Source organism: Sylvia atricapilla, chromosome 8 (assembly GCF_009819655.1).
Source record: "Sylvia atricapilla isolate bSylAtr1 chromosome 8, bSylAtr1.pri, whole genome shotgun sequence".
Lineage (NCBI taxonomy): Eukaryota > Metazoa > Chordata > Aves > Passeriformes > Sylviidae > Sylvia > Sylvia atricapilla.
In genome coordinates, this window is record NC_089147.1 from 13226223 (window position 1) to 13254209 (window position 27987).

General features: G+C 39.7%; 1 protein-coding gene across 1 annotated transcript; it reads left to right on the plus strand.

The window, feature by feature from the left end:
• Window positions 1-903: 903 nt before the first annotated feature.
• On the plus strand, window positions 904-26393 carry SLF2 (SMC5-SMC6 complex localization factor 2). The gene is made up of 20 exons (XM_066323682.1): window positions 904-1162; window positions 2724-2767; window positions 3233-3357; window positions 4600-4657; window positions 5335-6470; window positions 9663-9745; window positions 10706-10816; window positions 11091-11258; window positions 13206-13308; window positions 14717-14792; window positions 16038-16179; window positions 16618-16726; window positions 17352-17528; window positions 18100-18197; window positions 18854-18941; window positions 19439-19561; window positions 20362-20439; window positions 22033-22119; window positions 23602-23670; window positions 24814-26393. Exons 1-20 carry the CDS (start codon window positions 1053-1055, stop codon window positions 24847-24849), a joined length of 3021 nt encoding a protein of 1006 aa, XP_066179779.1. The 5' UTR covers window positions 904-1052; the 3' UTR covers window positions 24850-26393.
• Window positions 26394-27987: the final 1594 nt, after the last annotated feature.

A 27987-nucleotide genomic window follows, 5' to 3' on the forward strand; every position in this document is an offset into this window, starting at 1 on the left:
ACCAGGAAAACATTGGCTTTGGTCATCTCGACTCTTAGGCAAAGTGCAAAACAAACTCTCCAATAAAAACCCCAGTGTATATATACAGGTAGGGAATATCTCATTTCTGTGCAGTGCCCGCTTTGAACTGCTAAAGTAACTTTTTCATATTGCTAGTTTTTACAGACTAATTATGTGAATTTACACAGAATAGTACAGATGGCAGTACTGGCATTCTCTTAGCTGGCAGGTCTGGCTCTTCAGGTTGCCTAGTCCAAGGTTTTATCCAAAATGTTTGCCAGGTGATGGTGCAGGACACGGAATTTCACTCAGGATGCCTTTTCCGGAGGAAGTCCAGGCACCGAGGGAATCTTGCAGAGCAGGCTGAGCATGGGAGGGTGCAGGGTTTAGCGTAGATTTTGAAAAAGTTACTCCCATTGCAACTTTTTAGCCTCCCCGCCTTGTCTCGCGGCTCTGGAGGTGGATGCGCAGCCTGGATCTCCTCTCAGGCGCAGTGCAAGCCTCACGGCCCGCAGCTCGGTGGCGGTGCGTGGCCGCTCTCCTCGCAGGAAGCTCCTGCTGGCGGGCGAACCCCGCCGTGAGTGTCCCCGGCGTGTCCCCGGCGTGTCCCCGCCCGCGACACCGGGAGCGCCCCGGGGGGCGGGGCCTCGCGCAGGGGGCGGGGCCCGCCCCGAGCGCACCAATCAGAGAGCGGCAGCGCGGGCGGGGCACAGGCACTAGACCAAGGCGCCAAACAACCCTTCCTCCGTCGGACGCGGAACGGCGCTCCCGCCTTCCGCTCCCCCTCCAGCCAATCACAACCACGGTCCCGCTGCCCGTCCCGCCTCCGGCGGAAAGAAACCAATGAGAGGCGGAGCTGCTTCTGCCGCTCAGCCAATCAGCGTCTAAACATATTGAAAAAAAGGAAGAGCGGAGCCCGTTAGCTCCCGCCCGTGACCTGCGGCTCCCCCGGGCGTTCCGGCCGTGTGGGGCGTTCGAGCCGCGGTCCCGGCGATGCTGCCGGGGGCGGCCTCTCCCTTCGGCTGCTCGGGGCCCGCTGGGCCGCTCCTGCCATGACCCGACCGCTCGGCGAGGGGCTGCCGTCTCCGGTCCCTCCCTTCGCCATGTCCCGCCGCCATGTTACGCCGGCGGCCGCGGGCAGAGAGGCGGCCCAGAACTGCAGGTACCGGCGGGGCGCGGGAGAGGAGCGGTCGCGTTGTCGCCGGGCAGCGAGCACGCCTAGCGGGACGCTCCGGCTTCCGGCGTGCGCCGCGCTGCCCGGGGCGGCTGGCAGGGGTCGGCTCGGTGGGGGTTACCGGCGCTATCACCGGGAGCCTCCCTCGCTGTTCCAGCCGCCGAGGGGCCCGGCCGGGGCCTCCGCATCGGAACCGGCTCTTGGTGCTGGTGCTCGTTGGCCAAGAGGTCTGGCAGAAGGGAGTGTCCAGCTAAATTCTGGCTGGCGTTTCCAACACATCCTTCAAAATTCCGGCGTCGTCCCACGTGGGCCCTCCCTGGTCACCTGTAGAGCCGAGCGGCTTCAGCGGTTCGGCTCCAACCGAGGACTCGGGGTGTCGGTTCCGCTTCGGGACCTGCGCCGCTAACGGTGCTGGAGGGAAAACCCCGGCGCTCGGTGACAGTGGTTTTACACTTGCCGCACTTGGCTGCTAACTAGAAATTCAAAATCTGCCCAAGACTTGGGGTTTTTTAGAGGCTGCCGGGTTGTTTCTTGCAGAATTGAAGCAAGTCATAAAGTTTTCTTATGCTCTTAGTGGCGCCTTATGTTGTTCAGATCTTCTGTTTTGATAGCACTGTTATTTAAATGAAGGGGACAGGGGAAAAGTTCACTTTTTCAAGCTTTTTGCCCAAGGAAGTGAAACGAAACTGCAATTTCGGTTTTGTTGCAGTTGTCTAGAAGACTGAGGTTTTTCTATGTGAGTTTCTGTTTTGGCTGGTTTCGTTGTGGGTGTTTTTTTTGTTTGTTTGTTTTTTTCCTATAGAAAATTTCTATAGAACTTTTCGAGATGCTCTATCTCATTAAAGATGTAGTAGCTTTTTGTAGTTTATTTCTATGTTACGTGATCATGGAAGCTATTGCTAGTGTTTCCAATACGGCTTTTAAAAGTTTGTATCCAGCCGGCGATAACCTGGAATATGGCTGTAAACACAGGCTGCTTTTACCAAGTGCTCAGGGGGGTGTTTTTTAAGACAAGTGAAGGTATTTCCTCCTTCCTTCTTCCATGCAGCTTGTGTCCTTAGTTTTGGAAGGTCTGTTAGGTTCATCTCCTGGCTGTGCAGCTTTTTTTTTTTTCCTTTGGGGAGAGGATGTGTTTATGGGTGTTGTGTTTTCTTTTGAATTTTTAGTGGTCTGCTGATTCTAATTGCACCCACTTAAACTGCAGCAGAGTGTAATGAGATAGCAGGTAATCAGCCTTGTTATGTTTTTTTTTTTTCTTTTTTTTTACCTGAAAATTTAGCTTAAGGTGGAAGGGTGGTTGAGATTTACCTGGATTATAAAGGAAACAGTTTGAGTGAGGAGACTGACAGGTTAACTTCATTAGCCAAGCACAGTGAAGGCTAGAAGGTGAAGAGGATGCTGATACTTTTTCTGATTCATCAGAAATAAGAGCTGCTGGCATTAAATAAAATCTGTAGAAATAATTTATAGTATTTTAATTATATGAGATTCACTGAATGGGTATTGAGGTACTGTTCTTTTAAAAGATAAAGTTATGTTTTCTCTTCAGAAACCAGATGATTACGGAGTTCTTCAAACCAGTTTTAAGTCCAGGTAAATAAGTTTGTTTTTTTTTTAAATAGAGGACATTTATGTGAATTTTAATTACATTAGTGTGCAGAGTGATAGTCCAATCTCATTCTGTATTGGAGTGGCAACATAATGAGAATAGCTTACCAAATATGTCAAAATGAGCATGTATAATTTTTTTTCTAGTAATGTAACTGAGAATATTAACTTCCTATTTAAATTAATTTCTTTAAATGAAGATGTAATTATTGTTTCAAATTATGTCTCGTGCTTAAGCCAGATTGTTTATAACCACTGAAGCTGCATCATAGGTCGTGTGATTCTTTGCATGGCAGTAGCAAAACTGGATGGTTAAGTTAATTAATTTTGGATTGCATGTGAGAGAGAGAGAAAATACCAAGTAATACACTGTAATAAGGTTTGTTGTTTTGGGTTTTTTGCTTCCAATATCATTTTTCTGAATAATTGGTTTTTCTTTTTCTCTTCTAGACCATGGCCGTAAAGACAGAACTGTGCTGTCCTCACCAGACAAAGGAAGTGTTAAAGATGAAGGAATGGGACTGTCAGTTTTACGCACTGAAGGTTTTGAAAGGAATTCCTCTTCTCCAAAGAAGGTCAGAAGAAAAAGAGGCCAGACCAAGCATCAAATAAGTCCTGTGATAGGTGTCTTTTGGAGAAGGATTGAGGAAAAGGACAGTGCAAACATGTCAGAGAATTGCAGAATGTGCATGGCCCTGGGTTTGTTGTTCATACCCAAAAGCTGTGATTCAGAAGCTCCTTGTTACTGCAGGGTCTCAGATTGTTCCTTGAGCAAAAAGGAAAAGACTGCCTAGCCAGAACAGGGAAGAGATGAGAAGTGTCTGGGTGTAAGGAGAGCACCATTGTCTTATGGAAATAGTTGGGAAGAGAAACATGACTGTATGGATCTCACAGACTCTGACAAAGGGGTGTCACCTCCAGAAGCTGATATTTGAAAAGCCAGGGCTGGAAGTGATGGCGCTATGAGCACTACAGCTCTGAGCTCAAGCCAGATTTCCCCACTGCCCTGCTCTCCTACTGATTCTGCATTTAGGTTGTCACTGGAAGCTCTCTGCAGAGAAAGGGAATGGGAGAAGCAGAAATTGAAACAATCTACGCCACATCCTGTAAAGCCACTCTAAGAAACAAGTGTTTTGCATCGGGTGTTTTTAGAAGAGTTAATAAAGGTGGAAATCATTGACCCATTGAGCATATGAATTTTTGAATTTTTAAAAATTTTATATGGTAGGATCAGATTCTTGGTGCTGCGTTTTTCAACTGTAACAGAAGTTTATGTTCTTTTGCTATTCCTTTGTAAGTTTTAGGTCATGCTTGAATAAGCTGGTTCTTAATTCTTTTACAGTGAAAAATCCTGTTTTAAAAGCAGGGGAGATATTCTGGGCTAGATGCAAGCATGGAAATGCAATAGAAATTGTAACTTGAAACTATTTTGTAGAAAAAAGATGCCTTTATCTTAAATTCTTTATAATCTTGTGTTTTCTTACAATGTGGCTTAGTGAGACTGGTAAATTTCTGGTATTTAGAAGTTGCAGTTAATAGCAGTTTAGATATATACATTTAAGCAACAGTATTTAGATAGAGATGGGAGTGGTCCTATTAAAAATGTGGTATTTAATTACAAGTCCCTTTTAATCTGAAGAAAAAATATATAATTGGGTTCTGGAGAGATCTTTGCAGCTGTGTTTTAAATTTGTCTTGAGATGAGGTCTATTAACATATTTCTGGGGGTGTGTGGAACTAAGTCTGTGCTGGATTCAACACTGATCTTAAGTATGCAATTGACTTTTTTTTCCCTCTCCCTCTGTCTTTATTTTTAGGGAAATGGATGTCCTATAAGAAAAATACTGCCTTTTGGTTCAAGGGAGATTGCCTCAGGTATGAACATTGCTGTTAATACAGAATTAATTAGTCAATCAAATTCATCACTTCATATCTCTTTTTAATGGTTTTTTTTCTTGAAATTGTTTTCTTTTTTTTTACTAAAACAATAATTGCTGCTGAAAAGTCTGTCATTTCTAATATATGGCAAGTTTGAAGAGTTTTAAAAGTAATTTAGGATTTTAGTGTAAAACACAGTGATAGTAACTTAATTAGAATTTGTGATATTTTGTTGTCTTAAAACTTTGATCCCAGGTTATTTTCATGGTTTCTCTTGTGCTTTGGATAATCCACATTTTCTGTGGTGGTTAATAAATTGTGCCTTTCGGCTTAATCCAAAAAGAATATTCTTGTTGACCCAACCACTAAAGTTGAGCCGGTTTTTTTTTTTTTTTTTTTTTTGCTTTTTGCTGTATGGGTGGTAGAATGAAATCTGAAAAGCTTTTGAGGTTGGTCAGTAGGAAGATAAACTTTAAAAAGAAAAAAAAAGGGGGTCTATGGCTGTGGAAACCCATCAGATTATTTGCTACTTTAGTCCTAGTTGACTTAAGAACAGAAGCTAGTTTTTTTAATGGAAAGCTGTTACGTGTTTGATTTTTTTTTAAAGCTGTGATTGCTACTATTTTGCTTTTTTTTAAACATGATGACTGATTTTTTTCTCCAACACTTCACAGATGACCCATCTCAGCCAAGGCTAATGCAGGTTTTAGAACATGAGGCATCTTCTTTTAGAACATCATCTGAGATGGCCTCGGGTGCACCAAAGAGCCCAGCTGTTTCTTCACACTTCCTTAAGGTGCCCTTTGGGCTATCCAAACCAAGAGACTCTCCTGGGAAAAGAAAACACTCTGCCATGAGTGTGGATGTGGATTGTTCAGACCAATCTGAAGTGAATGACCCTGCTTTTAATAGATCATCTTCAAAATGCAAATATAGGAGATGTGAGTTTGTAAAAAATATCTTTTTAAAGTCTCCTCATGATGATGTTCTTCAGCTCAAGGAGCCTGCTGCCCTATCTAGACATGATTTGACTCTTTCAGAGGAATTCCTCAACTCAAGCAATGAGAAGGAGAAAAATAATTACTCCACTGTAGGTTTGTCATCTTCATATTCTGTACACAGTCCAGCTAAAAATAACCACATTTCTGTTGTGGATACCAAAGAGAATCAATTGCAGCTGGCAAACTCATGCTTTTTCTTGGAAAAGTCCCTCCCTTCTTCTCAGGAAAAAAGTACTGTGTTGCCTTCTCCCCACCACTTAACACAAACAAAAGGCATGAAATCCCCTCTCCAGGTTGCTGGCTTATCTCAGGTATTGGATGTTAGGAAAGAGCAAGATAAAAGACCAGAAAGACATGACTGGAATAAAGGATACAGTATTCAACCCAGCAACAGTTTTTCAAATACAGTCCATGAGATTTCTGAAAATACTCCTGATTCTTGTAGAATGGAAATCTCTGGAAAACTTGGACTGTCCCCAGAGACTGGTAAAAGTGTTCCCCCTTCACTGCCTTTGAAAGAGGGTTTCAGGGACAGCAGCCATGAGTCTTCACAAACCTCAGGAGAACTAGAAGTTAAAAGGAACTTTACACACAAGTCCAAGCTGAACAGGAAATGGCAAAGCAGCTCTGAGAGCGAAGATGATGTTTTGGAGTCCATTCTAGATGATGATGATGATGATGACAATGATGAAGTATTAATGCCACTGCAAAAAATGCTCAGTTCAAGTGTCAAACCACAGGCAAGAACCTCGGAAGAGTCTTTTGACAGTGTTTCTCAGGACACTGTAACTCCATTACTGAAGCTTCATGTAAGTTGGCTAAAAAACAAAAAAGCACATTCTTTCAAGTACTGTTTTACAGATGTTATTTGCAAGAAAAGTAATACAGATTTTAGCACAGTGCAAGGCCCAGATAGTGCTAAGTTATTACCCCAAAATATTTCAAATTTTAGGAGAATGAAATTTTCGATAGTAGGTATATACCACCAAAACACAGACGGAGGCCCAGGTGACTGGAGACATCTCATCTCAAAAATCAAATTGCCTCCAACCTCACCTGTTCCATCTGGCACATACAGACAGCAACTTGTTCAGGTGTGCTAGAGAGCTAATTTCTTCTGTTTATCTCAGTTTTAAATAAAAAGCTGCTCTGGCAGCTGAGATGTCCAGTAGTCATCTAGTACCTGTTCCACTGCCATGCAGGGCACAAACCATGACTGTGTCTTCTACAAAAGACTCAGTTGACTTGTAGACTCAGTCAAGTTTTGGTCTAAGTGGTGCCAGTAGAACTCTTGCTAACAGCAGTCAGGATGTGTGTGACTGATTGGTGACAGTGACGTTACATTAAGATTAGTCAAGGATGTATTCTGCACCAACACTCAGGCACCTCTTGCTGATTCTCATTATACCCACTAAAGCTACAGTAGAGTGTAATGAGATAGCAGATAATCAGCTTTGTTATGTTGTGTTTTTACATGATTTTCTCCCTTATTCATAATGCATGATAATTCAGAGATACTTGCCTGCAGAACTGTTTACTTGGCTTAAGGGTCCTGTGCTGCTGTACAGTTACAGTGTAGTTAGAGCAGGGATGTGCTTGTTATTGTGCTTGTCCTGGGAATGGATGAAAGATGGTTTATGCAGCCAGATTGATTTACCTGTATGCCTTCTGGTTGGTTTTAGGAGTTCTGTTTTAGCTTTTTTCCCCCTTAAAGTTAGGAGGTTACATTTAGAAGATGTGTGTAGTCTAATGTTTTTGTTTTCCTAGTCAGGTAAGATTTTTATGAGCCGAATTTAACTGGAGGAAATCGATGTAGAGGTCTGTGTGCTAGACTCCAGTCATATATCCCTGACACAGTCTGTGATTGTCAGAGATCTGCATATGAGTAAGTGTGGTGTTTTCTTTGAGGTTGTATTTCATGGAAATTGGAAGTATTTTAGGGTTTCAAAAAGCTGAATGAATTCCGATCACAAGGGCTAGATGACTTCTTTGAATCCCTGTGTACAGGATATTATGGTGATGAATTGGTCTGAGTTTTTAAAAATTAGCTCTTTTGTTCAACAAGAGCTTGTCAAATAAGCAATGATTCTGAAGTTTTATTGTAAAATACTGTTTTAATAGGGAAGGCCCTGCATTAGTGTGACAGTCCTGGCATTTGGTACAGGTTGGAAATGGCTGTATTTAAACAAAGAGATTTCATACTGAGCCTGGCTGGGTTGGAATTAATTTTCTTTATAACAGCTGTTTGGTGCTGTGTGTTTCAGACAAAACCAGTGTTGATAATAGACCAGTTTTCCACCTGTTGTGGAACAGTCCTTGCACAGCATCAAGGCTTTGTCTTCTTCCCATGCTGCCCCTATAGGGCAGACAAAAAGCTGGAAGGGAACAGAGCCTGGAAGAGCAAAGGGATATATTCCATGCCACATAATGTCATGCTCAGCAATCAAAAAATTAAGTGGGGAGTTGGTCTGGCATGTCACCACTGCTCAGAGTGTATCTGGGTATCCTTCTGCTTGTCAGAGGTGCTGAGTGACTGCCTTTGAATTGCTTTTGCTTTTCTTGCTTGTGCCTTTTTTCCCTATAAACCTGTTACCTCAACCCATGAATTCTCTTGCCTTTGCTTTTCTTGCTTTTCTTTTCACTGTTCTGCACCACTGGCTGGGGAAATGACCAAGCTGTGTGGTGCTTAGCTGCTGGCTGGGGTCAGCCCATGTCTAGTTTCTAGAGTGGAAAACAAACAGCAGAATACCTGTATGAATTCTCTCTTCTCCCTCCCCCTCTCCTCATGCTTCTCAATATCTGATAGGGTTTATTTGTTGACTGGGTTACTACCTCCAGGGGCAGATGTTGAGCAGCTGTAATTATTTAATCTGTTCTTAAAATTCTGTGATCAAGAGTGTTGCAGATCAGGCTTGTGTGATTCATACATATTTCACAATCTCAGCCAACATGACTGCCTCATTAATGGCTAAGCTGATAAACACACACAGCCTAGATCAAGTTCTTGTGGGACATGTGTGTGGCTATAATATTTGGCTGGCCTGTTCCTGATATAATTAATGGCCAAGTAAGACAAAACAGTTAAGAACTGTCCCATTACCATGATTTTTGCACATACCCACATTCTTCCCTTGTAAGAAAGGGCATACGTGTACATTGGAGTAAAGTTTTGATTCTGCTGTGGTTCAACAGTTACTTGACACATATTAACCAAATATAAAATAAACTAGGAAGTCTTCCACTTTTCTACAAGATTTCCCACACAAAGACACACTGCTTGTTACATTTAGAAGGTGACTGAATACCAGGGCGGTGTGAGAAGAGCTGTGCTTGCCCAAAGCATGGAATCATGGCCATAAAAGATTTCAAATCTGTTGTCTACTACAGGCTGAATAAAAGATTGCCTACTGAAAAACAAGCCACTAGCAAAATCTGTTAAAACTTTTTGTGTTGTTCGGTTTATTAGATCCCTAATTTGGTTTTGGTTTGGGATTTTGATTGGAAGTCTTGTTTGATTAATTTGAACGTGATTTAGCAGACACTGGAATTTTGTTCTCTAGGGACTCTGAAAGTAAAAAAAAAAAAAAACTGGGAAATTTTTGGAGGTTCTTGTCTCATGCACAAGAATGGGGATTCCCAGGGTCTCAGTGGATGATTACGACAGTAAAGTTGTGAGGTAAAAGGCTTCTGATGCTAATGCTCTTTGTGAGGGCTAGCTGAAGGTCAGCCCCAGACACGCAGAGACTTGCTTCACTGTTCAGATCCACTGTGAAGCAGTTATTTCTAAATTAGTCATTGAGAGGGATTTGACTGTTATGTAAAATTGTCAAGGGACTGAGAAACCTAAACTGATAATCATCATGTTGTGCAGGGTCTCCTTTAGGTTTATATCTGCATGTAAAATACCATTAAAATTGGAAGAGGTTTCTATTTTGATTATTGAATAGTAATGAATTGATGGCTTTTGGTATTTTTAAAATGGCTTACTATTTCTTTTACAGCTTTCTAAGACTCCTGTTTTAAGCAAGGTGTCGTATGTAAACAGCCTAGATCATCTCTTGAAGGAGAAAGAAGAATCTAGAAGGTTTGTTTCTTAAAGCTGGTTTAATAAATGTGGAATGGTGTTGTAGAAGCTTGGATTTGCCCTTTCTCCCCAGAACTGATAAGGTTTGATTAGCAGCAAGCTAAGCTTTGCCTGCTGATGCCACCAACATACAACTGAACTGACACGACCTACAAGTGTTACTTAAATGTTAAAAGCTGAATGACAGGCTCCTTCCAAGCAACAAGGAATGATTTGTGATGCATCTGTTTTCCCTCGAAGAGCCAGGCTAAATTTACTGATGCCTTTGTTTTAGGTCACTGAGCCAGCTAGCAGCTGCTGGTCAGGCATGAAATAGAAATATTTACGTAGACTGACTATGCCAGTTTTTTCAAAGGTATTTGTTGCTCAGTATTGGTTGCCAAATTTTTTAGGCTATTAGTGTCTGAGCAGTTACACAGGTCAGTGAACAGAACTAATGAGTATTCTTACAAGAGATCTTTTGGGTAGGAAGTGAAATGTGATTTATGTGTTAATGGCAAGAGGTGGCGATGGGTATATGTGTTGAACTGCTTATGTGATTAACTGTTTTGATTAAAGAATTTGACCCTGGTAACTATGGGCTGACTGCTCATGGAGTAGCAGATACTCCTGTATCTAATAGTTTAACACGTTTGGTGCTTAGAAAAAAGAAAACATTCAGCCACAAGATTGAAAGTTTTGTACAATTACAAAAATATTATCAGTAATTGGCTGAGTATTTGTGTCTGACAAACCAGTGATTGATTGCGTTGTTGAGAATTCATTAGGTTTTGGGAAAAATTCACTTTGTGTCTTGGAATAGCAAGAGCCTTGGGTTTTACACAGATGCAATGACTCACATGGTTTTGCCATGTGTAACTGGCTTCTGACTCCAGGGTTCACATTCAGAGCTTGGATTTTGTTGATTTTGTTGTAAATATTAAATGGTGATGATATGCTCTGCTGCTCCTGTTATTTCAGGTTAGAGGAAATAGAGAAACAGTTACAGGAAGACATAGAAAGAGAGAACAATGCTTCAGATGGAGAAAATGAGGACAATGCCAGTGGAGATGATCTCTCGGAAGAAAACAGGTCCTTGCAGCTCCAAAACCAATTATAGCTTGATCTTTGCTTTTCTAGCCTTTTTTTTTTCCTAACCTCTTGCTGTTTTCAACAATTGTTAATATGTTTAATGAGAACCACTTTAAAATCTTCTGGGATTGGGTGGATTTCCTTGAGTGCGACTGTATTCTAACAATTCAGCTTTCACATAAGACTGATGTGTTCATCAATTGCAAATAACATTCTCAAGCAGCAAATAGCTTTTCAGTGTTTGAATTGATAAAAGCTGTTTTGATTTTTACAGGGCATTTATAAAGAGATATTCAATAGTAACTTATGTCATACCTGACAAACACCCTGGAGAAGATTTATTTGATTTATCAGCTGCTGGGAAAATCTTCACTCAACATAACCTTGACTTGAGGAATTTTCACCTCATCCCTCAAAATCGTGTAGAATATCTGCTTATTAAGTAAGAATATGTTCTTCACTTTTTTGTGTTTACTTGTACAATTTTCTTTTTATTTTTAGCAGTTTTAAAGTACTGTTTAATCTTTGCATGCAGATGAGCTCTTAGTAAATAGGCAAGATTGGCTCCCTTTCCCTGGAATTTTCTTTTTGGGTTAGCTTTACACACCACTAAATTGTAATTTGAAGCTTCCTTCTTTCCTCCTCTGGAATTCTTAAAAAACATCTTAAATGAGACATGAGGAAAAACAGCTGTTTTGGCCTCTTCCATATTTCTACCACACTGGGCTATCAACCCCCACACTGGGTTGATAACCTCACCAGTTTGTGGAAGACAAATGCAGAAGTGAAACATTCTAATGAACACAAGCTTAACTATCTGCAGGCTGAAGGACCTTTGTGGTTACCTATTTGTGACCTTCTAGTGTTACATTATGTCTGCTGAGAGACTTTTGGTGCTTCTTTCCTGGATGGGCCTGGCACTTGAGACTCGGTCTGATGAGGATTGCAGAGGGTCAGGATCTCTGACATCTGTTAGATTCAGTCACTGAGCCACCAGCATGTCTGTGTGTACATAAACAACTGCTCTGTAACCCACAGGCACTTCTGCTTCAACATTTATGTGAGATTGGCACACTGCAAATAGCTGGGCATATACTTGCCTAATGCCACAGGTGGAAATCCTGAAAATTTCTGGTTATTTCATTTGGTATTTTGCTCCAAACGTGCATCAAAGAGAATTCAGTGAAAGAATTGCTCTTAAAGGATTTTATATATATGTATAAGTGCAGTTGTGGGTGTGAAGAGGAGGAGAGTGACTTTCCTTCTCTTGAGGAAGTGGTGTTTGTGATACACTCCCTTGGCTTCAGGCTTTTCTGTTAATATGTTTTGGAGATCACAAGGGTATGAGCTTCAAAAGCCTCTTGTAAATCAGTGACTGGAGGAATGAGAATTAAAAGGATCATCCCCTGCAGAAGGCAATTATGATTTAATTGCTTATGCATTCAGCCCAGTTGGCACAGCTGGCACATACTGACTGCCCAGTTGGCACATGGAGGTCTCACCAGTCAGGCAGGTAGAGGGATGTGTAGGAGTTAGGACACAGATCTCTTGACAGAATTGCCTGATTTAGTAGGTAGAGAGAAGAGAGGAGACTAAAGAAGGCTATGTGGGAAACTGGATAGCTTTAATTCAGCTGCTTGTGAAATCCCTAACTTTCTAAAAACTCATAGAATATCCTGAGTTAGGAGGAACCCACAAGTATCATCAAATCCAACTCTTAAGTGAGTGGTACAAATGGGATTTGAACCCATCAAGCTGGTGTTATCAGCACCCTGCTCTGACCAGCTGACCTCATCCCAGTGACCAAAGATACAATAATTCAGTAATAGCAATGGCACACTTGCTGTTCTTCCAACAGCTACTGTTGCACCCTACAAATTTGCACAGTGAGATTAGGCTGTGGGATTTTAATTGCATTAGTTTGCCTCCAGAGCCTTTATTTAAAAAACTTTGAAAGCAATATTTTCTCACACTTATTGTGGAAATGTTGGCAAAGGTCACTGGACAGTTAAAAATCTTATTTAATGGTCTCATTGAGCATAGCTGGCCCTCTTTGTCAGGCTTAGTGGTTCATAGTACAATGGTGTAAATCAATGTTTGCTTGAAGCTATTATTCTCTAATAATACAGACTGTGCACTATGGCTTTATAGAGAGAAAGATGTTCTAAATGACATTTGTAAATTTGATTGCTATTAAAAACAAGGTTTGATTGCTATGACATTTTATATAAGTAATAGCTTGAGAATAATATCTGTTTTGCATATTCATATCTTTCTTTGCTGTTAATGATGATCTGAGGGGTGAGGAAGTTCTTATGTTTTTGTGAAAGTGATGGTGCAACCACTAATTGATTTTTATCTTTTCCTTGCCCCCAATTTTCTCTTACAGTTCTAGTGTATCACAGCAGGTTTTTTTAGTTGTTAATGGTGTTTTAAGTTCTGCTTACCGTGATACATTGTGTTCCATACCAATTCTAAAGTGGCTTTTCCGGGTAAGTCTGTGCTATTTGTGCATTATAATAACTCTGTGTGTGTATAGTATTTCTCCTGGAAGCCAGTTGAAGTTTGTGAATCTGTTCAATTAGCAATGTTTAAATCAGATATTTTTTTCCCCCGGGTACTGATTTGTTCTGCAGTCTGAAATACTTTGATTGTTTCTGGGGTAAAACATTGAAAAACCTTTTCTCCACACTCTGAGTGAATGCAAAGCTGCATGTTCATGTTCATATATGCTACTGCATTGAGAAAGGACACAGTAGGTGAGGAGAGGGCCAAATCATGAGCAAATGCTAATCTTACTTCCTTTCACCCTTAGCAGAGCAATAAATGCTGCAGTGTGCAAAAGTACCATTTTCTACATATATAGTCTTCTAAATCATCAGTGATACCAGCATTATCAGATAATTTTCATTTGGAAAAGGGACTTTATGGCTCAGGAAGAAGCCTGGAGTCATTCTCAAAGTGTGGTGGCGCTCTCCTTTTGAGATACTGTATCTGTCTGAGTCACCAGGAATTTACCCAGCACTGTTACTCACAAAAATGCCCCCATCCTGTCTCCATTCTGTTACTATTTGCCATATTCTAACTCCACTTGAAACAAAAAAGAAATGTGGACCACGTGGGAAAATGCAGCTTCAGCCTGTTAACTGGCTTTCTGCGTTTGCCAAAAGCAAAACATTTTACTCTTCCATGTTCTTCTCTCCAGCCAGTTGAAAGGTGGCCTTCCCCCTTTCTGTGAGTTCTGGTGTTCCTCTAGTAAGGAAGAAGTGTGAGTCAATAGAGATCACTTACAGAGCAGGAAACTGTCCAGCCCTTGGAGGAGAAGAAGTAGTTTTTGTTGGGCCAGTGATGTGCTCCAAGAAACCTGAACTGTACTTCATAGTCATGTTTTTATAGTTAAGAGTTATATGAAAAACTAAGACTTCATCGTTTGGGTTTAAAATATTGCATATGTCCAACTTGTCTGTGACTGGAAGAGGGTGTAGTTAACTCTGTTGCCTCCACTCCTGCTCAAGGAGCTCAATTTGGTCACAGATGCAAATGGGTTCCAAAGGGGTGCATGGTACTTTCTATTCTCTTAACCCTCAGAACTTGTTTATAAACCAACATGGAGTTACAGCATTCTGATGCTGTAAATAATTAATTTTAAAGTATGCATATCATCTTTGCACTGCTTGAAATAATCAATATTCACAGTATTCTGTTCTCACTGGTGTCTCTTGCTTTAGAGGCTTTGGGGTTAGATTTTTATTTTTCTTAAGTCTGTTACTCATTTTACTCTGCCGGGAAGTTTGGTGGTGTTTTTGTCCTGGTTTGATGTGGGTTTTTCCCCTAATTAAAAGAAAACTGGTGCTGTCATGCAGGCTGGTTTTTGATGTGTAGCTTCCTCTCTCTTCACAGATGATGTCTATTCATCTTGACCATTGTATTTCCACTAAGATCTTAGAAAGATTGATGGAGCTAACACTAAAAAACTGTAAGTATTTGAAGGATGGAAAGCTGACCACCTGAGTGAAAGCACTTCTCCCTTCAGTTTAGGAAAGTGGTAGTGAGGAAGTAAAAAGACACTGGTTCTGTTGGGTGATTTTTGGCTTGAATTTGGGCTCTGTTTTTACTAATGTAATGCAGAAATGCTGAGAGCTGACCTTCACTGAGTGTGTGCAACCTGTATCACAGTGTGTGGTCCTGGCACATACCTCCAAAGTAGTGCATCCTGTGCAGAGCCTTTTAAATTCATTCCTGGTATTTCACAAATAGAATTGACCTGAAGAGAAGCTCAATCTGCTCAAAAGTTTGCCCTCCTTTTCATCTTTTACTTTAGATGATGTGGACATTTGTAGTTTAAAAGCTACAAGATGTTTTTCACATTGTCATACCCAGTATGTATCACTTCATGATTTACTTTCCAGATAAATGACAAAAGTGAAGTGAATCATACACCTGCACAGAGACTTTGAAGGATCTGTTTCAGCCCACAGTGCTGCTGATATCTTCTGTGTTTTGTCTTATTGCTTTGTCTGTACTCAAATATTTCTCCACTACAAGTTCCTTTGTATCTTCCCCATGTCTTCATTCAGATCTATCAAAAGTGACATTCATTTAAGACTACCAGTTAACATTGTTATAGTGATGTGGTTCTCTTTAAGTATTTGCACAGGCCTGTCCAAATTGCACCCTGTATTTTAATTCTTGTTTGAAATCAGAGCTGATATCAGAGGGGATGTAGCTTTCTTTATTTTGTGCCTTGCTGGCCTGAATGAACAGCTCAAGATAATGAATGAGCTGGGAGCTCCTTGTTTACCATTCTGTTCAGAAACCTTGCCTGTTTTCAAATCTTGCTTAGCTTCTCTTCCAGTCCCACTGTGATAACACCCTCTTACCTTTACCTACACAAGCAGCGATCTGTGTTCTTAGACAAAAATATTGCCTTGTTGCTTGTTCTGTTGTTTGTGATGGAAGAGAACTATGACAGCAAATGGGTAGAACTTGAAAGTAATCAACCTGTTATGTAGGCAAGATGTTTCCCTAGTGTAAAATACTGTATTAGACTTTTTTCCTCCCTCCTTGTTCTGAAAACAAGCTTATTGTTTATTGCGCTGATGCCTCTGAGATGAGAGCTGCTACAATTGATGCAAACTGTTAAGCTTATTTGTTTCCCTTAAAAGGAACTAATGCTAAGAGCTAAATTTAAACTAATCCATTCCATGTCTTTTGTTTGTAGCTTCCATCAATGATGAACGGTTTAAACCGTGGATTCCTTCAATAGCTGATATATCAACTGTTTTTGTCAATATGGGTATTGGGTTCAGATCTCTCTTTCCATTGCAACATCTTCAACCCCCCTTCAGTGAGCATGATATTTTGTAAGTGTTTTCCTTTTGATATTTTTTGCCTAGATCCTGTGAAAGCAAGTCTTGTCCTTAGCATGTAGAATCAGAAGGTTCTTCTTTATTTCCTTTCCCATACTCTGTAAGTTCTTGGTTCAGCTCTCAGTTAGAATAAATAACCCTGGAATTCAAACAGTGCCTTCTAGGTCAGGATTCAGCAAACCAGAACATTGTCCTTTGTCCTGCATCTTCCTAATGAAAGTTTGCAGGAATATTAGCTAAATAGCTGGGCAAAGTAATTGGCTACAAGTTGAGTTAGATGTGTGTGTGTTAGATACTCTGTAACTAAGGATTATTTTGATTTGAAGGCATTTTGGTGCATGCAGGATTTTTTTTTCTTGTGTTTGATGTCAGTAAGCCTTTGTGGGCTTTTGAATTGTTCATTTTTTGCTCAGATTGTGTTTCTTCTATTAGAAGTCAGGTGAAAGAAACAGTGAGTCAACAACAACCAGGAGAAGATGTAGCCTCTGCCAGTCCGGCGTTCCCCAATCTACTTAAAACCAATTTAATTAATGTGATTAAGGTGAGAAAACTCCAAGGTTTTTGTGGGTTTCTTTTTTGTGTGTTTTCTTCTGGGAGGGAAGATGGGGTTTTCGGTCTAGCCCTGAGCATGTGTTTGAGTAGATGCTATCCTGAGACTTCAGCTTCACATTCAGCAGTTAATTGCAGGCATTTTGCAAACTTCAGTTTCTTGACTTCCATTGCTTTCACTCATAACTGCAGAGTTTTGCTGACTCCCTTTTACAGCTATGACACTTTATAGGACATCTTGGCTCCCTCTCGTTGAAGAAACTATCCACAGATTCCAGTTTTCAGTATTACCAGAATGTTTAGGAATTATTTTGGCCTTTCCTTCAATTAGAGGAGGATTATCTAGGTAGTAAAGAAAGATCTTTCCTGCTCCAGTAGTGTCTGGGGAATATTGCCATTGCTCAAAATGGCAATATTATATTAATATCCAGCAGATAGTTTAAAAAAAAAAAGATGCTGTTACTGGGGAGTGGGGACATGTTAGTACACAAGTGTTGCCAAAACAGTACATCGTTTGAGGTACATTTTAATGTGAGTGTGGAAAACTTGAGTTCTCATCATGCTTCAAAATAAGCTAAAGCAATTCCATGTTTTAATGCTTTGTATTTCTTTTAAAGTTTCTAGTTTTCTGTACATCAGTAATTCATGATGGATATACTGACCAAGAAATATGGCTGCTGCTTATATTGCTATTTAAAATAAGCTTGGAGAAACAGTTAAGAAGCCATTTTCCAATAGATTTTCAGTGCCTTTTTGTGAAGCTTCTGATGAATATAAAAGACTGGGATACAAAGGTAACTTCATAAATTTATTTTTCTAGATTTGAAATTTTTTCTACTAGATTTGTAAAACTGCAACTTCTGTTTTGAAGTTTTCTTTTTTTTCTTAAGTATGGACTGAAAATGTAATACAGACTTTTCAATAGTAGTTTGTATAATAATATGAAAAATTCAGAGCTTTGTGTTTGTGTGAGATTTAGGAAGTGGGTGGTTATACTGAGAGGGTTTTTATTGCATGACATTGAGTTGCCTGTCCTCTTCTACAAGGGTTTGTTTATCTTAAGATTGTGTGCTGAAATAACTGTATGTTTAAAATGGCAGTCTGGAAGAATGAAGAAATTTTTGCACTATGCTGGTAAGATGTCACTAAAAAGACTCTCATCTCAGCTACCCTATTTTAAATTGTATTTAGCAGGCTCACCTCCTGGTGCAGCACAGACATTTTTTTATGTACGTCATCCCTTGTTAGATCGGTTCCTTTTATCACTTATGCTGCCTGTGTTTCTAGGGAGTAGATGTGTCCTCCTTTACAAATAAAGCAAACAGCCATTCTTCAGTTTCAGGATGCTTTGTTGTCCTTTTAAAGGTGCCTGAGCTGTGCCTGGCAGTGAGTGAACTCTCCAGTAATCACCACAACCTCCTGTGGCTCGTTCAGCTCATGCCCAGCTGGATCGCGCGGGGACGGTAAGGACACTGTAAAGTCAGAAATTCATGGGATCATTAACTGTGGTTTATTTGTATGAGCTCAAGGTCTGAAAGATGCAATATTTATTGCATGGTACTTAAAGAATTCGTTTTCTCATATGTTACAGTTGTGTGTGCAATTCTTGGTGTGCGTTTATAGCTTCCTGATCACCACTGCTGTGAAAAAGGGTTGTTAAAACTTTTATGTAGTTTCTGGGCTGTGGAATTTTGGTACTCTGTAGCAAAGAAAGGCTTAGCTTCAGGTTCTGACATTCATCACTCTAATTCTTATCAGAGTGACCAAAATTTAGATTTTCTTAGGGTGATTCATGACTGCTTCCAAGCATCATTCTAAGTTCTGTATCTTTGAAATTAGTAAATTATAATGTACCTGAGTAAGCAGAATTAGCTGGGTCATTAACTTCAGGCTTGGAGACCAGTATCTGACATTGCAGCTCAGCTTCTGCACAAGTTAACAATGAGATTTAAGGGTACTAGCCTACTTACTGGTTTATACAGCGCCTACATTCAGAAAATCCAGTTAAATAGTTGAAAGCAAGTTTATGTATAGGTAAGGTATGCATAGCCTCACATACTTTGTAGAAACTGTGGGTTAAAGACATTCTAAGGAAAATAATTTTTAATTTATTTTTCAGGGAAGTAAGAAGACGTCTTAGTCTAGTGATAATTGCAAAATTTCTTCATAAGAAGCATGTAGAAATACCTGATGACAGTGACAAGCAGGTATCATAGAATTTGAGACAAGTACTGTTGTCTTTGTAGAATTTGGAAGTTTAGAAAACATACATATTGTGTGCTCGTGCTTTGTTTTAGTATTGTAAGCCTGTTTTCAAGAACCTTGCCAAACGACTAATTAATAATTTTCTGTTTAGATTACTGTATTTGCACGTGCGTGTAATCTGCATGTTCTGCAGCTTGGGCTTATTTATGTGCCTAAACATTAATTTTAGACATTGGAAAGATGTCTACACTTTTTTAGTCTTCCTTTTCTAATCATGTGGAGACACACTGTTTTCATAGGTTTTGTCTTTTATTGAGGAAGTGTACAAACACTGAAGTATGTATATAGTCAAAAGTTACTCAAAGCATGAAAACTACTTTTCTAATTGAAAATCTTTTTTTTTCTTGTCTTAATGGACAGCTAGTATTGTAGGGGCACTCAGTTTCCAATTTTTTGTTTTTAGAAAATCAGTCAAATTTGTTAATACTTGTATCTGTAGATGTCTCTTCTGCATCACTTTCTGGTGTGTATGAAACCTTCTTATCTACTGAAGAAGATGAGAGAGCTGAGAAAAGGACAGGAGCACACAGGTGATGAAGTTCATGCAGAGCTGGAACACGAGGTATATAGCAAATAGTGCTTTTTTGCTTTTGCATTTTTATGCGTATTTTTATTATTTTATATGTAATATTTTTTATACTATTTGGGGGAGGTTTCTTTTACTTTTTAACAGCTCTGTATGTGGAACTATAAATACACGGTTTTGTTACTGTTCATCTTTAAAATATTATTAATTTTGGTTATAGTCATGGAGGAAGGAAAGGAGCATGTGATGGAGGAACCTGTATTGGGTGGTTTTACAAACAGGGAAGTGGTCGGATTTTGTGAGTCATGGGGATGTCTTGAGTTTCTACTTCTGTAATCAGAGAATGTAATGATGTAATCAGTGAAAACTATTTGGTGCTGAGCCAAGCCTTCAGCTGCAGGCTTCAGAAAAAGACTTATGAGTCTTTTATTAATGTCTTCTCCCAAACAAGTGTTAGAGAGATTTCATATTTCCATCCATCCAAAGAGTGAATATTGGTTTGGTTGTTTGAGTGCTTATCATGGAATCTCTTAGCAAGTGTTTTGATCTGGGGGTAGATGATGGGAAGATAAAGCCAACTGCTGAATTTAATTTTCAGTTTTTAAAAACACTTTTTTTGGGTTACTTAGGTTATTTAAACCAGTATAATACTGGTTTAAAATGTTTCTAATGTGTGAATATACTGTTTCAAATGAGCTATTTGGGTAGATGTTGGTATACTTGTCCATTGGCCTGGCTGTTGGAGGAGTCATCCCAGAAAGCAGAGGTAGTTCAGTTTCTAGATGTGAAGAATTATAATGATGCTTTGACTGCTAAAGCTCTTGATTTCTCCCCAGGTCTACTACCTAATCTACGTCCTCCTTCATCTAGTCAGTGAAGCCAGTTTCCTTGATGTTGTAAATTCGAGTCAAAGGGTAAGTAACTTCAGGGGCTAGACCTTTAGATTTTAAAATACTGTTCATCATGCACATTTAGTCTGCTTTGATAAGAGCTATCATGTGATGGAAGATCACCAGTGTATAATAGCACTGGGGAAAACTTTTGTTCTGGGCAAGGTAAATGCAGAACTTCCATGTGTTTACTGCAGAGAAGGGAAAACTCTCTTCTGTGTTTCTGTGAATGGAGCTACCTCCAAACATAAGGCTGTGAAAGAGCAGGTTTTTGTTGTGTCAATTTTTCTCAGAAAGTATCTGGAGATAAACTTAACACAAGTTCTAAGTTAAATGATTCTATCAACTTTGGAAGTAGGATTGAAGTTTTTCTGTCTTGGAGAAAACCACTTCAAAAATATCCAGTAAAATATTTTCAAGCATGTTTCAGTTTCCTGTGCTGGAGTGCAGCAAGTGAAAGCAAGGACTGTAGCTCTTCTCTGTAGTGCTAGTTCCTTTGTGCCACGTGATGTGAACATCTGCTAAGTAGTGCTTTCTGCTTGGCCTTTCAGTATTTCTGTTCAGATTTTTGTGATCATTTGCTGGGAGTTGCTTGCTGCAAGGTGTTTATGTAAACCTGCCTTGTGGAATCAATCACTCTTGGCTTTAAAGAAATCTGTCATAGGAATTGTTTGAGAGACATAAACCAGTAATGTTTGGCTACATTTGGATGCTTAAGTGTCTTTGTATATTACTTAGATTTGTGCAGAACTTGATACTTTCAATTTTTTTAATGTCTCAATTACTTAAGGAAGAAAGGTTTTATTAATTCACTGACCTGTTAGCCATCAAGTGGCAAGAGGGATGTGGCTGAATATTGTGTAGGCTAGAGTTATGTAAAATCAGTGTTAACTATTTAATTTCTGCCCCCCTTTTCCAGGGGGAGGGGATAAATTGGGGTGCCCTTGGGACATCAGCAAATGTTTCTAAATAAAATTTCAGTGTGTCTCACCTGTTCTGCAGAGCGGAGCCTCTTGGCAGCTGTTCAGTGAGAGATAGAAAACAGGAATTTTATGAAGAAATTAACAGAATGTGAAAGACCTTGGGAGTCATTATCAGGAGATCATGAAGTGCAAAACTGCTTTATTAAAGTAATCAGAAATTAAGAGAGAATAAAAGATCAGCACATAAAACCTTGGATATATTTTACCTGCTCAGCCAATTCCTACAAAAGAAATTACCTGAGTCATCATTACTGAAAAGGTTATTTTCAGCTATTGTAACTTCAGATCTTTTTTTTGCTGATAAAAGATGTGAATGGTGCTGCACCATGTTTGTTATTTTGGGGGCAGAAAGGGTTTGCCAATTAGTTAGTAGGAACTTTAAAATTTGTGTTTTATAGCTCTGCTATACTTTGAAGCTGCTTTTAAAAAATCTTAGACCTGATTTACCCAGGAGCATGCCAGCAACAAATGGAGGATCTTGTGATGGGATATTTTCTTTCTCTTCCCTTTTTAACTGTGTATTTCTGAGAAAAATTTGAACTGAAGCATGTAATTTTTAAATTGATATATTTGTATAAAGCCTGTAGTTTTGACATGGAGGATTTAATAGCTGTACACTTTTGTCTTTATTTAGCAACAGCTGCTGAAGCTTTGTCGTGCCTTAGATAAGCACGTAAAAGGTGATATTAGGGAAGATGCAAGAATGTTTTATCGGTCTAAGGTAAGATCCAAAATTGGGTTTTGTTTTGGTTTTGTTTTGAGGTGGTTTTCAGTGTTTGGGGTGGATGCTGTTCTCTCATCTCAGCCCTGGACATTCTAGGAGTTCCTCATGGGCTTGGGTTTTTTTCCCGTTTTTTCTGTCTGCGTCATGTCTTTGCATGAGGATAAACACATGCCCATTTTAATTCACTGAAAATTCTCCTAATGCTAACAGTGGGACTCTGAACAGCTCTAAAATATGACTGATCTTCCCTTTAGCCAGGCATCTCCACGTTTAGTCCCAGAGAGTTACTCTGTTTCTCTTTATGGCAGTCAGTGGCAGCTGACTCCAGTTGTAAGAGGGGAGCCTACCTGTAGGGAAGGATACAGAGGACTGAAAAAGTTGCCAGTCTTGCAAGAGTCTCCGTTTTATATTTCACATGAATTAATTGATTGAAAATACTTTGGATTTAAGCCAACTGCATATGTGACATAGCATTAAGCTTGGACAATTGCCTTTTGCTTTGTTGTGTGGGCCTTACTACTGGTAGTCCTGATTTTGTGACTTTCATGCTTTGCATGCTGTTGTAACAAACCAAGTCAGCTCAGTGAGAAAGGGACCAGCCCCAACTTGAAAAGCCTTGGCTTCTTCGGCTTTAAATCAGACATTTGAAGTTGTGTGTTTCTTTACCTCTCAGAAACATTCTTCTTTTCATACTCAGACAGATTAGTGGATCATGGATCCTTTAAACAAGTTAATTACTCTTGCCTTGGAGTGTTGTATCTCTGGTTGCTTTCACTTCTGTTTCTATTTACCTTTGAACTGAGAGGGGAAAAATCTTACTCTGCTTTCCTCCATTGCTTCTTTTGTGTAATACTGCAGTAACTTCTAGAGGATGCCACTGTGCTGGGTTTTAACACAGCATATGAAGCAAATCTCAGTGCGAATGGCTTGGATTAAACACCTACTTGTGGCTGGATATGAAAAGGCAGTTTTATGTACAAGGAATTTGTTTCAGAAACAGCCAGTGCTGCATTTTTGGCTTTTGTGGCTGCAGTTGCACCTGTTCTAGGTACAATGAGACTTGTGTGACAAACCTCATTTCCCAGGGATGAGGTGGTGTTTGGAGGCCAGAGGTTTGTTTGCATGGTGATTCCAGACATTTAAGCTGAGGAGTCATGTGTCTCTAATGTGTTCGTGGAGTGCGTGCTTTAAATTCAGAGTCACAAGTTACAGGGATCTGAAGTTGAGGTGGTGATACTTTGTGACAATAAAATTGTCCTTTCCAGTAGACCTTGGATGTTGGGTTCTCTGCGGTGTTTGTTTTTTTTTTTGTGTGTGTGTTTTTTGTTTGTTTGTTTGTTTTTGGTTTTTTTTTTTTTTTTGTTTTGGGTTTTTGTTTTTTTGGGGATTTTTTTTGAGTTTGAAGCTGTGAGGGGGAACAAAGGGTATGGATTTGTGTTTTTTTTAAACGTGAATGGCTAAATCAGTGTGAATTTGCAGGTAAAAGGCTTGGCTGCCAGGATATATGGGAAATGGCAGGACGTGATCCAAACCACTCGGCTTACTCAGGTACTGTAATGAAACAGTTTTCTCTCTTCCTGCATTGTAGGGTGCACTAAACTAGTTTTTTAGCACTTGAAAGTGGCATATTCTTTTCAAGAGGTTTTCTTTTTCTACATAAATGGCTGTGGAATACAGTTTAGATGTATTCGAATAGATTTTAATTAAAATTCTTACCTTGCTGGCTTCAATAAAAGCAGGATCTCCTCTCCATCGTTAAAAGCAGTGTTTTTGTAAAGGTGTGTGTCATACACTGAAATCCCAGTCCTGAGTCGAGTCACAGAGCCCGTCTCTGATTACAGCTATTAGCAGATGCTTCCAAAAGGACCTTGGAGCAGGAATGCAGTGAGGCACATCCTGCTGTGGTCTGGCACCAGGTGGCTTTGAGTCTTCTTGAGTCCAGGGCTTTATTCACATGTGTTTAAGGGCTCTCAACAACTCCTCCTCCTTGGAATGTGTCAAATTTCATGCCGTGGTTAGGCAAAGCCTCTCATGTTTGTAAAAGTAGTAAATAATGCCAAAAGTCTCAGAAATATTTACCTAGCTGGCCTTGGTAGATTAGGTGGATAACTTCTACTGATACTTAAAGTTCAGAGCTCTTTCTTCCAGCCATGGCTTGTAAGATTTCTGTTACAACTTGGTCAATCAGACCAACTGTTTGAGCACTGTCTTAGAACATAAAGCTATCTCTATTGGAAAAGCTTAGCTTTCCAGTAATGCAGAGTATCATTTACATAAAAATTAATTTATGCATATATGCCTAGTATTGATTGCAGTTAAAGACTGTGTAATTAACCATTTTTAAGCACTATTAATTGCTCCCAACAATGCCAAAAAAAAAAAAAGTTTTATGTAGTGTGTGTGATATTTCATGTTCTAGAGCGAGGAGTGACACATGTAACACATGGCTGCAGAATCTACTTAGCAGTTAATGAAAGCTGATAATAAGGTGGCTCTTTCAGTGTTGTGTTTTTTGGAGATGTTTGTTTGGGGTCTATTCACATATGGGAAATTGGCAAATGTTTCAGAATAAAATTCCAGGGACTTTTTCCAGCACACTGTTATGCTCCGAAGCTAAGCACTTGCCTACTCTGCTCATTTCTTCTGACAGTGGATTTCTGACTTGTACACTAATTTGTTTTTATTCTTTAGGGAAAACTGCATGACTTCTGGGAGCCAGATTCATGAAATCTTGCCTAGTTAAGGGAAAATAACAGAAACTGAAATCAAGAAGGATGTAGAATGAATGGAGCTTCACCTTGTTTGGAACAGAAGAAATCAGTCACCTGAGTTAGAACTTGAGCTTGATTCTGACAAGCACTAGACACATGAGAATCTGATTTGACTAACATTATTTTTTACTACAAGTGCTCTACTTCTGAAAAATTGAAGTGGATAAAATTAAAAAAAACCTCAACCATTCCTATAGCCCTATCAGAACTGGCTAGAAATATTGTGCCCTATTGAAAGCTGAGGGAAGTTTTCTTGTTTCCCTTGTTAATCACAAGACATTTGAAAACAGTATGTATTTATTTTCTTGCCAGCACATACCTGCAAGCACTGTTTTAGGTTGGCTGGGAAGGAACTGCCCTGTGACATGAAATGTGAGTTCAGAAGGAGTGTTAGACCTCCCCTGTTGTGGGCAGGTGAGGAAGTGGTTCAGATGTGGGCTGAATCATGGTAATCTGCAAAGCAGAATTGGTATGAACATCCTGTGTTTTTTAAAAATACAAATACAGCAGTTGCACCTTTTTTAAATGGAGAATGAAGTATCATTTCAGTGGAGATTAGAGAACAGCATTTGGCTCACTTTTGCAAAGATTGTGAAAGCCATATGATGACTGAATTCTTTGGTGTGAAGTCCTGCTGCACACACAATATGTGCTCAAAGCTCCAGGAGCTGTTTATGGAATAATCAGAGGAAGGTGTGATCTCCTTTTGTGCTCTCTGTAAGGATACTATCACTTAAATCTTACCCTGTGGTTTGTCTATAGGATGAGTGTATGCAGAAAGAAAAAGTTAAGGTATTGGGTAGAAGCACCAGTGGGGATTCTCATAATAAGTGAGATTTTTAATAACATCAACATATTTGTTTTGTAATACTGTTTTAATTCTTGTAGATTACCCTGTCTTGTATGATAAATTCTCTATTATAAGAATGTAAATAGGGCTTAAAAAACCTGCCAACCACCAACCCTTCAGATTTAAATATGTGTATTACATATAAATTAACTGCTATAGAATGGACACATCTTTAGAGGAAATCTATTAGATTTGTAAATTCATACTAAATGTGTTTTTTCAAGTATTACATTGTTATGTCAATGCCATCTTTTGCTCTTTGATAGCTAATCTGCCTTCCCTCTTGTAACAGTTGCTTACTCTGAATATATTGTATGTAATTAATTAATTTTATTAATGTTTTTAATTTTTTTCACTAATATTGTATAAAGATAAAAAACCTGCGGAATGTTTACTGTATTTAATGTGTATATATTTTCTTACTGTGTAAAGTTGACAATGCTGGCCTGTATATTTTGAAGAAGAAAAGGGGAGGGGTTTAGATGAACAGCTTTTGTACTGCAGTTCAAAGCATGTTGAAACTGCTCAGGGTTTTTCCACACAAAATAACCACTTTGATATTTACTTTCATTTAACAGAACAATGAAAAAATAAAACCAGACACTCCTTTCTAGTTAAATGTCCCTGGACAAAATGGGCTCTGTTTCACACACACACACAAAAACGACTGTAGCTCCTATTTTATTCTTATGGCACATTACAGTTCTTGGGTTCACAGCTGATTAGCTCGCTATAAATGGAGTTAGTCTTGAAATAATTCTCAGCTCAGCCAGTCCTGTTTTCATGCTTAATGCCTGTTCTAGCACCTTCCCTCTTTCCCCTACTCCTGCTTGATATGGGCTTCTCTTCCATCTGTTTTGTAATTCCTCAAGTGCTGAAGTCTAAATGCGGGTTAAATTGGTGCTCATCAGAATCCTTACAGAGATGATTCCCAAGCATCACTACAGGGTCTTTACAAGGGGCTCCTGGCAGTGAAATAGCAAACCTGCCACCCTTGTGTTTTGCCAATTCGTTTGCTGTCCCTCAGCCAGGATTTACATGTATTGGAAAAGGTTGTTTGCACACTGAAGGTCTTAACTGCTTTGGATGTCTTCAGATAAGCATTTTGCACTGAGGTCTATCTTTTGATAGCATGTTTGCTATATTAAGAGCCTGATTATCACAGATCATGTGGAAGTAGGTGTGCTTTATTGCGGTAATAACAGAAAAAATTAAAGTCTGGTTAAAAATTATGTTTGTAGCTTCTTGCTGCTTTTTCTGCCTTCCCCCCCTTTTTTTCTTTTTTAATTTTTTGTTTTTTTGACAAGCCTCTCTGTGGCTTAAAATAACCCAAACACTTCTGGTTTTCAAGTTGAAGAAGCCTGGCAGGGAAATTAATTGTGCATCTCATATTCTCACTGTTCCTGTTGTGGAACTTGGTAATGGATGGGGATTTCAGAAGTGATTAATGACTTGCAGGTAGGTCTGGCTGAAGGTCAGTAGGACACTTCATTGATGTCGCAGCTGCAGGAATTCTCCAAAGTCCCCAAAGATGATGATTTAGTTGAGAGTGTATCTTTGGGAAAAGCAGGTGACTGGAACACCTTAAGTGTGTTACTGGTAGAGCATATGGTTAGATTGCTGCAAAGGCCCTTGAGAGGTAGGATTTCACTGTGGAAAAAGACTTTAAATACTGAGGGAAGGATGCTGCAGTGCTGGTTTTCTGAGCACAGCCAGATCTGTCTCCATTAGAGGTGTCTGTGCTCAGCACTGTCCAGCATCAGTCCTGGGTGCCTGGGGCGGTTGCTGTGGAGATTCGAGCAAGTACTTCCAGGGGGTCGAGTCCTTCTGCTCATCCTGTCGCCAGCAGGAATACTGGAGCTACAGTACTAATGCTGGTCTTTGTTTTCTTTCCCGGGAGAACTGTATGTATAACACAGTATCCCTGCCTTGGGATTTGTGTTTTTGTTTTTTGCCGCTTTGTCTTCCACTGGTTTGTGGTGGTTGTTTGACATTTGTTTTACTGAGAAGGACAAATCAGAAAAATTTCTGCTGGAGATGATGCTCATAATTTTTCTGGAGTCTTGTTCCTTGGGTTTGTGGGCTTTTGGAAAACTGCTTCTTGCCTGAAGTTCCCCAGTGGGAAACGCTGCCCTCTGACAGAGGGGCAGCAGTTTTCAGTGGCATGTTAGTGCTTCTTTCTGCGTCCAGAGAGAGAAAAGGCTCTTGGGACTGGCTGACTTTGAACAGGGAAGAGGTTTGATG